The 12,291-nt window shown below is 43.7% G+C and overlaps 1 protein-coding gene across 4 annotated transcripts in view; it reads left to right on the top strand.

Annotated features, from left to right (window-relative positions):
- robo2 (roundabout, axon guidance receptor, homolog 2) overlaps positions 1–12,291 on the top strand; it is a gene marked incomplete at its 5' end in the record, with an annotated part of 328,032 nt that overhangs the window by 243,880 nt on the left and 71,861 nt on the right. For all 4 annotated transcript variants that reach the window (XM_083772814.1, XM_083772813.1, XM_083772815.1 and 1 more), the window contains 3 exons: positions 7,487–7,644; positions 8,724–8,844; positions 9,251–9,389. In XM_083772814.1, the coding sequence (XP_083628940.1) occupies positions 7,487–7,644; positions 8,724–8,844; positions 9,251–9,389 (418 nt within the window). The remainder of the gene's footprint in view (positions 1–7,486; positions 7,645–8,723; positions 8,845–9,250; positions 9,390–12,291) is intronic.

Genomic DNA, 12,291 nt, shown 5'->3' with positions numbered 1-12,291 from the left:
GGCTTGTAATAGCACTCTGCCGGATGAAACACAAAAAGCACTTGAATGAAATGTTATTATGGCTGGGAGCTATATCTTGAAATGCGCTGCTCTTATAGTCTGTGCATGGTTTATTTTCTAATCGGAGACGGAATTGAAGGCTGTGAGTCTGGGTCGTCGAGTCTCTGGTCCCCCAGGCTTCTATAGCTGCTCTAATCTTCCTCTGTTTCTTAGCTTGGACAAAGGACAATATCTAGGACAAAATGTAATAACAACCAAATAACTACTGTACATAATCATTTGCCATTGGAAAATGCTAGACCCTGCAGCTTTTAAGAATGCTGCACAGTTTATGGGATTTGTCTGCGTATAAGTAGGTGTGTGTGTGTAAGGGAATGTGCCTGTCAATGTGTAGCTGTCTTATACAGCTGAAACTTTTAGCCTGCAATATTTTGACATGGGCACAACATCTTGTGAACCAAAGGCAGGCACACAGGCCGGTAGAACGCCCATGTCGGCACTTATCTCAGCACGCAGGCTGGACCGCCTCACTCAAGGCTCCCCACTAATCTTACCGACAAGCAGTGTCACCCTCCAGTGACTAATGTCCTGGGTGGGAGAACAGGGTGCACAGCACCAAATATCTCTCCTCACCTTGTCCCTGCACCCGCTACGAGGCTCAGTGCTATAGGCTGTTCTGCTGTCATGTAAATGTGGCAGAGGCCCGTTCAATGTGTGAGTCCATGTCAGTTAAGAACACAACATGCACACACACACACACACACACACACACACACACACACACACACTCACACACACACACACACACACACACACACACACACACACACACACACACACACACACACACACACACACACACACACACACACACACACAGACCTCCCTAAGGGTTGCTGGCACAGACCTCTTTCCTGCCAGTGTATTATAGGGACAAACTGGCTTACCACAGGGGGGTGGGGGGGGTGTGTGTGTGTGTGTGTGTGAGAGAGAGAGAGAGAGTGTGTGACAGAGATGTCTGTGTTTCCATTTTGGCACGGCCTTCTACACTCAAGTCCTTAACTGTTGCACAGGGCAAGTTGCAACCCAACTCCCTTCCTTTTAAGTTTTGAAATGTTGACTAAGCGCCAACTTCCAGACCAGCAAATTCGCCACGCTTATCCCCCCGCCTGATACGTCTACTTTAAAATCCGCTCACAGCTCTGATAGTTGGAGAATAAATAAATAAATTAAACATGGGAGGCGAGGACAGATATGAGTTCTCCTCAGACCGCAGCTGGACTGACAGATGTAGTGAACTAGTGGTTGTGAACAGAGGGGTGCAAATGTAAAAAATATATAAATATTAATACGCAAGGCAGCAGTGTTTGGGGCCAGCTGGAACTCCATGGGAGGTGAGTTTTCAGAGGAAGAAGAACTGAGAGTTCCAGAGGAATTTGAAATTACCTCATTTCTGCCTACTGATATGGGCTTAAATAGTCCTAAGCCTATTTAAGCTTGAGTTTGAGACATAGTTGGGTTCAGTTTCTGACTGTGGATACATTGTCTCAGTCAGTTAGACCCACGAACACTACAGCACATACTTATGTGCTGTAGTGTTCGTGGGTCTAGAAAAAGGCTGGCTGTGTAATTGAAGAAAGGAAATCAGTCATTGCCAAATAGTGAACCGCAGTTGTGGTACATAAATATCTGTGTGCGCAATCATTGTGGCTGTGCATGTAAACCATACCATTGACGGTATAAACATGCATGTGTTGGAGGAGAAAGTCTGAAGCTAGATTTGCAAGAGTTTACACTTGCACATCCTGTGCAAGTCTAGCCTCAAATTGATTCACTTTGAAATTGATGAAGAAAGAAACAAAATGGTGAACCAAAAACCGGAAATGTAAGTTAATTGAATAACAGCTTACCGCCTACTATAGGCAATGCAACAAATCATGTGGAATATTTTGCCCGGCTAAATAATTCCGATGACGGACAATCTATCCAATAATTTTGTCCCAAACAGCTGGCTGGATTTGCAGGGAATTTGTTGAGCGCATCCATGCTCTCCAGAGCTCCAACCTTTGGCCAGACAGACAGATACAGATAGATACAGAGATTTCCATAATCCATATATGAGCTTCAAAGTGATGCATCCTTCGAAAGCCTACACACGTTATGCAAGGACATGCTGTGATTGGCCAGTATGGACGCACTGTGATTGGCCAGTAGCCATTTTGAGTGGCAGTCGGGGCAAACGCTCTCGCCAGAACATTATTTACTATTCTCTGCCTATCGAGTCGCAACTCGAACGGCCCTGAGTCTGAGGTATAGTCCGCAGTTGTTGTAGGCGAGAGGCACTTACGTGTTGGCCACAGAACGCGTACGTTTTTGTCGCATTCCTAAGCCAATAAATTGATTAGCGGTGACTACTGACCTACGGAACTATTTTTGGGCATAGTGATATGGACACAAAAAAAAATGTTCTGTGTGATAGAGGGGACAAATATGAACGAAAGTTGCACTATATGGTAGAAATAGGTCAACAATACAAATTACGCTAGTTTTTTTAAATACATTTAATTTTAATGCGTGGCCCCCTGTGCCCCCTCAAAATAACCAGAACTACTTAATATTTTACCAAAACCAGAGCAGAGCTCCCACCACGGGACTCAGACAATCAATTAATACAGTTGCAACCACTATATTAATGGCAGTAGTTTTAAGCAGTATTTCATACAGCTTAAGTAAAACAATTCTGAACTATCCCTTATCCCATTTTCCTCTGACATTCTGTTCATATATAATGCCACTGTAGCTAAATCACCTTAAGTAACAGTTTATAAATATTGGTTAAATGCCAGTGTCTTTCACCACAAATAGCTAATCTACAAGGCATGCAGGCTTTACAGAAACAGTACATGCAGTGGTGTGTTCTACCCATAAAATAAATAAAAATAAAATGTTTACTGTCTAACAACCATTTCATTCGGTGACCACGCGTGGGCATATATATGCAAGCATGATGTGGTTGTGCAGGGAATGATTATGGTATACCCTCCGAAAAAACCTGGAACACACCACTGGGTACATATGATACAACACAGCTAAATGGTGTAGACTCACTAAAACCCAATAAAAAAGGAGATATTCAAATGCAGACTGTAATGACGGAAGGCAGATGGTCGCTTGGGTTGATTTAGACGTAAATTCTTGAATAGAATGTGTGCTTGGATTTTCCCTTCCCTCATGTGCTCTGTAAATGTATAAATCTGTTCAAATCATTGTCCTGGCATTAGCAAACCCAGCACCAATATATAGGGCATAATCCCATCACCAGTAATGCATCTGTTTGTTTGTTTCGTAGCTGCTTGTGACCCACTGTTTAGTCCTCAACAAGTGCTATTTTTATTTGCTTTAGTGTGAGGCCACTCTGTGTTTGGCTATTAATTACATGATGGAGGGGCTTTTACTTTGACACACAGTCCAATGTCACAGAAAAAAGCACGTTAATTACAGATAATGCATGTTTCTTTTGTTGTTGTTCCCTGTTTGAAAGGAAATGGTTTTCGCGTAAATCCCAAGGGTGCTATCACCAATGAATGGAAGGGAACAATTAAACCAATACTCAGGCAGAGTAACAACATGGGTGCATCTGGTCTAAACATGGCTATGGTTTTAGACAGCAGGAGTTCTGTTTGTGATGCAAATACATGAATCCTGGCAGTGGTCAGCCATTTTGCTCACCCTGGCTAGAGAGGGCCCACCACTCCAGAGCAGGTTAATTTCCTGACCCGGCTCCCTAGATATTACTATAGGACATCTCTGCATGAGAGAGCCTTCCCTCTTCCTCCACCTCTCTGTCACTCCATCGCTGTCTCTCCCTCCCTCCCGTAGCTCTCTTTGTGTTCCCTCTTGTCTCCCCTGAGCATAGGTTTCATTTGAATTTGTGTCACACAAAAGTCCCTCTATGTTCCCCATCGTATCCCCCAGGATAATTGGGTTGAAAGCTTCCTCTATCCTCCACTCCCCCCACCCCTTGGACTAAATAAATAAGCGCACATTGGCTGTGCAGCTAGAGAAATGGAAAGAATAAGAGAGAGGTAGAGAGAGAGAGAGAGGATGAGTGACCTGCAGCGCAGGGACCTGTTATCCCCTCTATAATCCTGGCTCCCTCTCCTTCTCTCCCCTGTGCCACGTGGAATTTACATAAAGACCTGTGGTGCTGCCCTTAATTTAGCCTTTCTCAAACATCTTCAAACATCCTCCAACAAGCCCACTCTCTGCTTTCATCCTTCAGAGGATTCATGTGTCCCTCTCTAGTCTCTCTGCCATGGATGGACACACACCAGCGTGCCACAATTTCCCACCATGGAAAATCATGGATTTTTTCCCCCCACTTCAGATCATACCTAGAATAGTCTGTTTGAGTGCACCCTGCCTGAGCCACAGCTAAAATCAAGTCCACATTTCTGGCTCTAAAACCGCACACAAGATATGGGATAATTCATTTTTGTTGTGAAAGCGCATCTGTCTCAAGTTCATTTTTATTCTTCTGGGGACATTATGCCTCAATTCAAAAGGTTATTCATTATAAACAACTAGAAGGCTGTTTCTAATAAATTGCTTTTTACATGGAGGTGATGAGTCAGTGAGTAGCAGTTTTTCCTGAACTATCCCCGTGGTCTACATGCTAGTCTCAATATGAGTCTTTGTTCCTTTTCCCTGTTACCTGAAGGTTTTACATAGGCCAACCGATCGGCTGGCCCCCATACTGACTATCACAGATATTTCAGTAGTATATGTGTTACAGTATGTTGTCCGACATTTGCATGTGTTATGAAAAGATCGTAGGCTTTTAACTTTTTTATTATTATTACATATTTATAGTTATTTCTAATTATTACATTTGCAACGATTGCAATACATTTTTGTCTCCACCCGGCGAAAGCCAACACAAATGTTGGCCCGGACTTTGGCCCGGTCGCTACGAAACTGTGCACACACACTCACTGGATGCCAATTTCGAACCCCCAAATTATCCAGAATGACCATGAGGCCGATTTTTGCTAAACACACTTTTTACTCCAGATTGTATTCATACGTCAAGCAACAACAAGGTACACCCTATATCTCTATAGTAGTGATGCACCGAATATTCGGCTGCAGAAAATATTCGGCAGAAAATGGCATTTTCGGCCTATTCGGTTTCGGCCCGAATATATATATCGCCGAATAGTGTATGCAAATAATGCATTCAAAAGAAATTATTAAATGTTTTATGGACCCATAATAGTGATTATTATTTAAGTTAAGTTTTGCCATAACCATTTATTTTGCCATAAATCAGGTAGCTTTAAGGTACGGCCATGACAGCAATGGTAGGAAAAACGATATATAATATAAATCATATTTGGATATTCGGTATTCGGTTTTCGGCCAATTGTTTCCTATATTTGGTATTCGGTTTCGGCCAAGAATTTCCCTTTCGGTGCATCCCTACTCTATAGTCATGTGATCAACACGGATCTGTCCGATTTTCCGTTATTCCAACCCGAATGGCTAAGATTGCCTTCCAAAGTTTACACTTCATTATTCAGACTGAAAGCCTTCCCATGGCAGCCGTTTCTGGGATGGGCGATGCCAAAGTTGCAGTCTTCAGTGATTGGTTCACACCAACCAATCAAAATAGTAGCAAAGCAGATGACGGCGTTGTCAATGTGGCTAACCCGGTTGCTAACAAAACAAACATGGTCAACGAGATACTTGCATCTTCTATCTATAAATGCACCAGCACCACATCTCTGTCTTCCTGTACGTCTGTACGTGTGTACGGCTGTAATGCACGTAACCCGAGAACCGTTCACCCCCACCATCTTCAAATTCGACACCACACCCCCACAGGGAGTGCAGTGCCCGGCGTCGAGTTGGTCAGACCCACGGTTGTACAGAAACACCACTAAAGGCCTCTGCCCGGGCTCTGGACAGGGCCCCTGCCCAGGGTCTATATATGGACCTGGCAACACTCCATATTTGGGCATGCTGGCCTGTTCTGACATCACAACACTCCATACACAGAACTCCATATATAGGAATAAAGGGGGACAGAGAGACAGATACAGAAATATCCATGTATGGGCATAAAAGGGACACAGACAAATGGGTGGAATGTGTACTCTGACACGTACAATGGGACACAGAACTCTATATAATATCCCTTTATTCCTATATTATAGGAATAAAGGGACACAGAGAGACAGATACAGAAATCTCCATATTGACACAGGAGTATGGCATAGCCGGGTGGGGCATGGATCTCCAACTTCCATCGTTACAAGAACTCCATATATGGGCATGAAGACACACACACATACAGTAATAACTGGGTGGGGCATTCATTTCCAACTTTCCAACAGCATCGTTCCAAGTAGGCCAGTGCCCAACGGGCACCACTCTAGTGTAAACAAACACGATAAAACATGTCGGCTGATGATCCTTCTAAAACCGTCGTTTCTATAAAGAACCTATTCATCATATGGCGATTTAATAGCCAGATCGATATGGTCGCAAGTTACTGCAGTGAGGGCAGACATTTTTTTTAACTTTTGGTCAAGCGCCGTCATCGAGTTGTAACGTCACTGATTGGCCGTAGCTGCTCAGATTTCCAACCAAAGCGCAAGAACATCTTTTTTTATCGGCGTGTCTAGTGATTCAGGGGCTGGAGCCAGGCTATCAAATCATGAACACAGCGTGTGATTTCTGTGAAATTTTGCACACACATTCCCACTAGTACTGATGTTAGTGTTTTTATTTTTCGTATTATATATCAGATTATTGTACTCCGTGTCTGCATCTGTTTTGGCCCCAAAGTCCTAGTATTGGTTGGACCCTAATTTTATGCCACATACGGTACATACATAAGATGTTATTACACTATTTACTAAATGTGGTGTGTGTATGTGTGTGATAATGAGCTGGTGTTGTGTTTGAGTAAACACAAGACAGGGTGAGAGGCTATCTTTGTGATGAAAGGCCTACCTGAGGGTGATTAGATACAAGGCAGCAGTTGTTTGACAGACCACCCACTGGTTTTGTGTGTTTTGTGTGCGTGTATGTGTTTGCACGCACGCACCCCAGCGTGATTTTGTGTGTGCCAACTTTGCTGGGCACATTGCATCCCTCTAAGCTCTCACATGTGAGTGACACCAAGCTTCAGGGCATTCGGTCTGTGTTTGTTCTGCTACCTCCATAGGGACCTCCATTAGTTCCAATTAGCTTTACTTGTACTATCCCAGTCAGCTGAAAACACTCACTGCATTTAAATAGCCAGGATGAAGACCGCATACACCAACTACATACTGATGTCATAAACAACAACAAGTTTCAGTAATTAGATGTTTTCAAGATGGAAAACTGAACCATAACCTGGTAAATCTCCGCTGTAGGATTAATGGTTTGGTCATGGTGCTCTGGCTAACCCCGGTTCCTCTTGTTTTCTCCTCAGTGTTGCGAGATGACTTCAGACAAAACCCTACAGACGCAGTGGTGGCTGTCGGAGAACCAGCCATCCTGGAGTGTGTCCCTCCCAGAGGTCACCCTGAACCCACCATCTACTGGAAGAAGGACAAAGTACGCATCGATGATAAGGAGGACAGAGTCACGGTGGGTACTAGCCTGAATGACGAGGGTCGACTAATGCAATGTTACTGTGATTGGCATAAAGCTCTGTGTTGGTTTAGGCCAGTTGTTCTGAAACCGTGTCACGTGAGAAGAATCCAGGCGTGCCATTTTTTGGACAACCATACATTTGTATTGCAAAATATACAACTGTACAAAACGTATATATTTTAACCACTTCATTTTGTTTTATAAATGTATTGTCTCCGCCAGGCCTAAATGGGCGAGACTATTTTTTGCATCATGTCCATCCGTCGGTCCGTCCGTCCGTCTGTGATGGGCCTGTTATAGCGCATAGCAGGAGGTAGACTTTTGCAAAACACATTTATGGACAGTACTCCTACAGTTTCAGTCAAAAGAAACACGCAACTCGGTACACAGTAACTCTATAGTCATTTCAGTCTTTCATATTTTTCTTATTCCATCCTGATTGGCTAAGATTGGCTTCCAGGCCACAATAACCTTAATCTGACGGTACTGTACCAGTGTTGACTCAAATAGTCACTGAGGATTATTGAAGACCCAAGACTTCTCACCCAACAGGTCAAAAAGGGTACAAGGTCCTCCCAGCAGACTGAGGAACAGTTGTTTCCCACAGGCTGTCAGGATACTAAATGAAAAGTGCAATAACCCTCCGTACTCTGCACTATGCACTTCTGAGTATTCTGCACTATGCACTTTGACTGACATTATTGCCCTGTGTTTATCTTTGAGTGTTTTTATGATCATGTTTTTATTGGAGCTTCTGAGCGTAAGTTTTTCCACATGTATGTACCTAAACTGTGCATCTATGTGACAGTAATGTCAATCTGAATCTGACCCGGTGGAGACCTGTGCTCCAAGGAGCACTTTTTCTCATTTCTTTATGTTTTCACAAATCGTGAAAAAGCTTATGTGAGCTTGTAGATGTGGGCTATTTTACAAAATGTTGAGCATTTTGTGTATATATGAATAAGAATGATAACAGAAGCTATTTTGAAAAAATAAATAAATACAAGTTTGAAAGGGAGTATGTATACAGTATGTGCTTTTTTTTGATGGAGGAGTGTTTCTCGCCCCTATAGATTCGTGGAGGAAAGCTGATGATCTCCAACACCAGGAAGAGTGATGCTGGCATGTACATCTGCGTGGGTACTAACATGGTGGGAGAACGGGACAGTGAAACGGCACAAGTCACAGTGTTTGGTAAGCTCCAAGATACTTGTACAGTACATCTGCTCACACCAAGGTTATTGTAGTTCTTATTTGTGTATTTATTTATTTTCATCCTCTTTATTTTTATTTGTTTAGTCTTTTGACAAAATTGATTGAATATTTGGTTGAATATTTCTTTAAGCAACACACAGACTTAAAGGGTGTTCAATAGCACTACTGATTAATAAAGAAAATAGGACAGTGTGTTTAGACATTGGTTCAATATTTTTTTACCAACACACAGACGTAAATGGTGTTCAATAAAATTGATTTATATTTCTTCTTTATAATAATCAAAAACCTCAAATGGAGTCCCCGACAGCATATTTATTTTTATTATGCTAAAATTCAACCACGCAAATGGTTTAATTGACTCTCCCCTTCATCCACGCTGCAGAGAGGCCCACCTTCCTGCGCCGGCCCATCAATCAGGTGGTTCTGGAGGAGGAGACGGTGGAGTTCCGCTGCCAGGTTCAGGGAGACCCTCAGCCCAACGTCCGCTGGAGGAAGGATGACATTGATGTCCCTCGTGGGAGGTAAACAAACTCTACAGACTATGATCCTCACTGTACCTCAGATTGAGTTTCCCCAGATGCTTGTTTCGCAGGGTCTCAGCCCCTACTGGTTCAGAGGAGGATTTATGGAGGATAAGCTGACCCCACATTAGATCTGTAGATCTGAGCCTCTGTATTATTTCCGGCACACTCTTCTCCAGTTCTAATGTCTGCCATCAGCTGTGTGTGTGTGTGCGTGCGTGCGTGCTGTTGATGTGCCAGGTACTATTTTATACAGAGCGATATGCAGCACAGTGATCAGTGTCAATGTGAGAGTGTGATGCAGCTTGATGATAACTCACACTGCCAGCTCTCACCTGGCCCAGCCTGCCAACGGGCATTATGCTGCCCTATTAGGCTGTCCACAACACACAGTACATTGCACACACTGGCCCACCCCTGCTCGACCCCCCAGGTGTCTCCGCAGACCACTCAGACACAAAGGGGCAGAGGCAAGGATTATACATTGTGACACATTTCAAGAAAGGCGTCACGAGCAGACAACCACATATGAATCTAGTAGGGAGGTAGGCATGCATGGAGACTGACGGAACCTTTGGGGAGGTGCAGACACAAACAGGCTGGAAGGCAGATGCTGAGAAAGTCAGCAAAGAAAAACCCAACTGAGGCAATTTGGAAGACAGACAGAGACAGAGGTGATTCGGGGCATGAGGGGGAAGGTTGTGACAGAGAGCCAGCTGACGGGACCTGACCAGACTCTGTGTGCAGGTGCAGCTGTGCAGGTGGGTCCTTGGCACAGACACCTCAGAAACCTCGAGGATAATATCCCCTTCGCATACACATTAACCCCATTCACCCTACTTAATCTCACTCCCACACAACCCCACACACACACACACACAGACACACGTGTGTTTTGTGACAGAAAAGCTGTGTGTGCTAATGTAATCCAACGCGCTGCCTGCCAGTCTGTCTCACTTCCTGTGAGAGACGACCGACCCTGATGATGTTGTCCAACTGCTCCTGTTGCGTCACCGTGATTCACAGTCATATTACAGAGGTGTCATTGTCAACGTCAACATCAAAGAGACTGGTGCTGTGTCCTGGCCAACAACTTACTCATAATTTACCGTTTGCATCACTACACAAAGCACACACGGCACATACGCATTTGGGCGGATTGTTAATATCTGATGGGATTTGGTTCAGTGGCCAGTGGCACATGAGTCCTGTGCCAAACCAAACAAACACACACACACACACACACACACACGCACACACAAAAAAAAGTTCACTTACTGTGTATGTCTTTGATATCGAGTTGGCTCAGGAACAGAGATGCACAGCTCATTTTTGTTCGCTAATTAGCACACTTTAATTTAATTACAACAGAGGAGCATGACTCTTGCTTGCTTGCGTCGATGCTTGCTTTGAAGCTAGTTGTGTTTAGCAATAGAATGAGTAATGAACCTTAAGTAACAAAGGAAGCCAAATTATTGAACGATCACTATCACACTGCTAGCAATTAAGAGCGTTAAAATACACAGTGTACCCCTTATTGGTTACATTTGTACACTCTCAGAGTTAATTGAACATTCAGGATTTTACGGTTTAACAAATGTATGCTACCGTAACACACTGTGACATTTGGCTGTGAGCTCCCCTGGGTGTATACAGAGTAGTGGTTGTCACCACAGGGGGAAGGGAGTGGAGGACCCTTAAAGATCAGTGTGGTGGGAAGGGGTGTCTGCTTGCTCTTCATCCAAAAAGGTTATACTGTCCTTATTACTATGATAAGCTGTAGAAAGAGAGGGACTTAGTGCCCCCTCCCCCCTCCCCCTTACCCTGTTTGTGCATCATGTGCACGCGGTTGTGCCTGTGTGTAAACTGTGCAACTTGCATGTAGGGGGAAAAGGGGTCTTAGAGCTTCAGCTGAATAAACAGGTATTTAATGTGCTCAGTGGCTGTATTAGCCTCCCTGGTAAGCACGCACGCACACATGCACACACAGAGTAGCTGCACACAGAGAATATACAGGAAATTACCAGGATGGGACCAGCATCTGTGGTATAGAATAGGAAATACAGAAAAGCTGTTTTGATTTAAAGATGATTTGTATCACCCAAAAACATGTCCATCAGGTATTATGATTATATAAGGAGGAAGATTTTTTTTTTTAAAGTGTACAGTATTTGTTAAAATGTCGTTTTTTATGTGGACAAGCCCACCAGTTCATTAACAGTTTGACTGTTTTTTACGATTAACCCGCATTTTAATCAACCCCCCTTCACTGCCGAGATTGTTGTATTACCTTTAGAGCATACGCTGAATTATTTGGGCTTTTAATCCGCGAAAATCCATCAAAAAAAGCTCCCGTGGTTTGTTATGATCTGTGTGTAGCATCCACCATCTTGGTGCACCCGGAAGACGCACACAAGATTGGTTTCAATGAGGCGTTGCAACCAATGCATTTCCATTGGCCTCAATTTCCCAGAAGCCCTAGCAGCCCACAGCATGTGACGATTTCCGGTTTCGTCATCAAAGCGAAGCCATCCAGTCTCATACTCCGCGACGAAGACGGATTTTCTTTTGATTCATTACATTACCGCGGATTAAACACATAAAACAAAAGGCGGGTATGTCCGATACGGCAGCGACATTAACCTGGAGTAATCCATTCGCGGCACGGAAACTGTTAAGTATGCCTGGTTTGCCTGGTGGGTAATGATGGGTGGTGATTCACCACCTGTTACCTGTTACTGTTACCTGGATGCTTTGAAAATACTGTAATTGATAACTGATTGCTGTAGTTTTAGGATTTACTAAACAATTCACTGATCTATTGAAGTGACCATGGGTGATGGTTGGAGATTTGTAGTTCAAATGCGTGGCCCACCTATGTATGTATGTATTTGTAGTTCAA

This window comes from Protomyctophum parallelum (genome assembly GCF_964188405.1).
Source record: "Protomyctophum parallelum genome assembly, chromosome: 9".
NCBI lineage: Eukaryota > Metazoa > Chordata > Actinopteri > Myctophiformes > Myctophidae > Protomyctophum > Protomyctophum parallelum.
The sequence above is the reverse complement of the archived record's forward strand: the minus strand, read 5'-3'. Positions and strand labels throughout refer to the sequence as shown.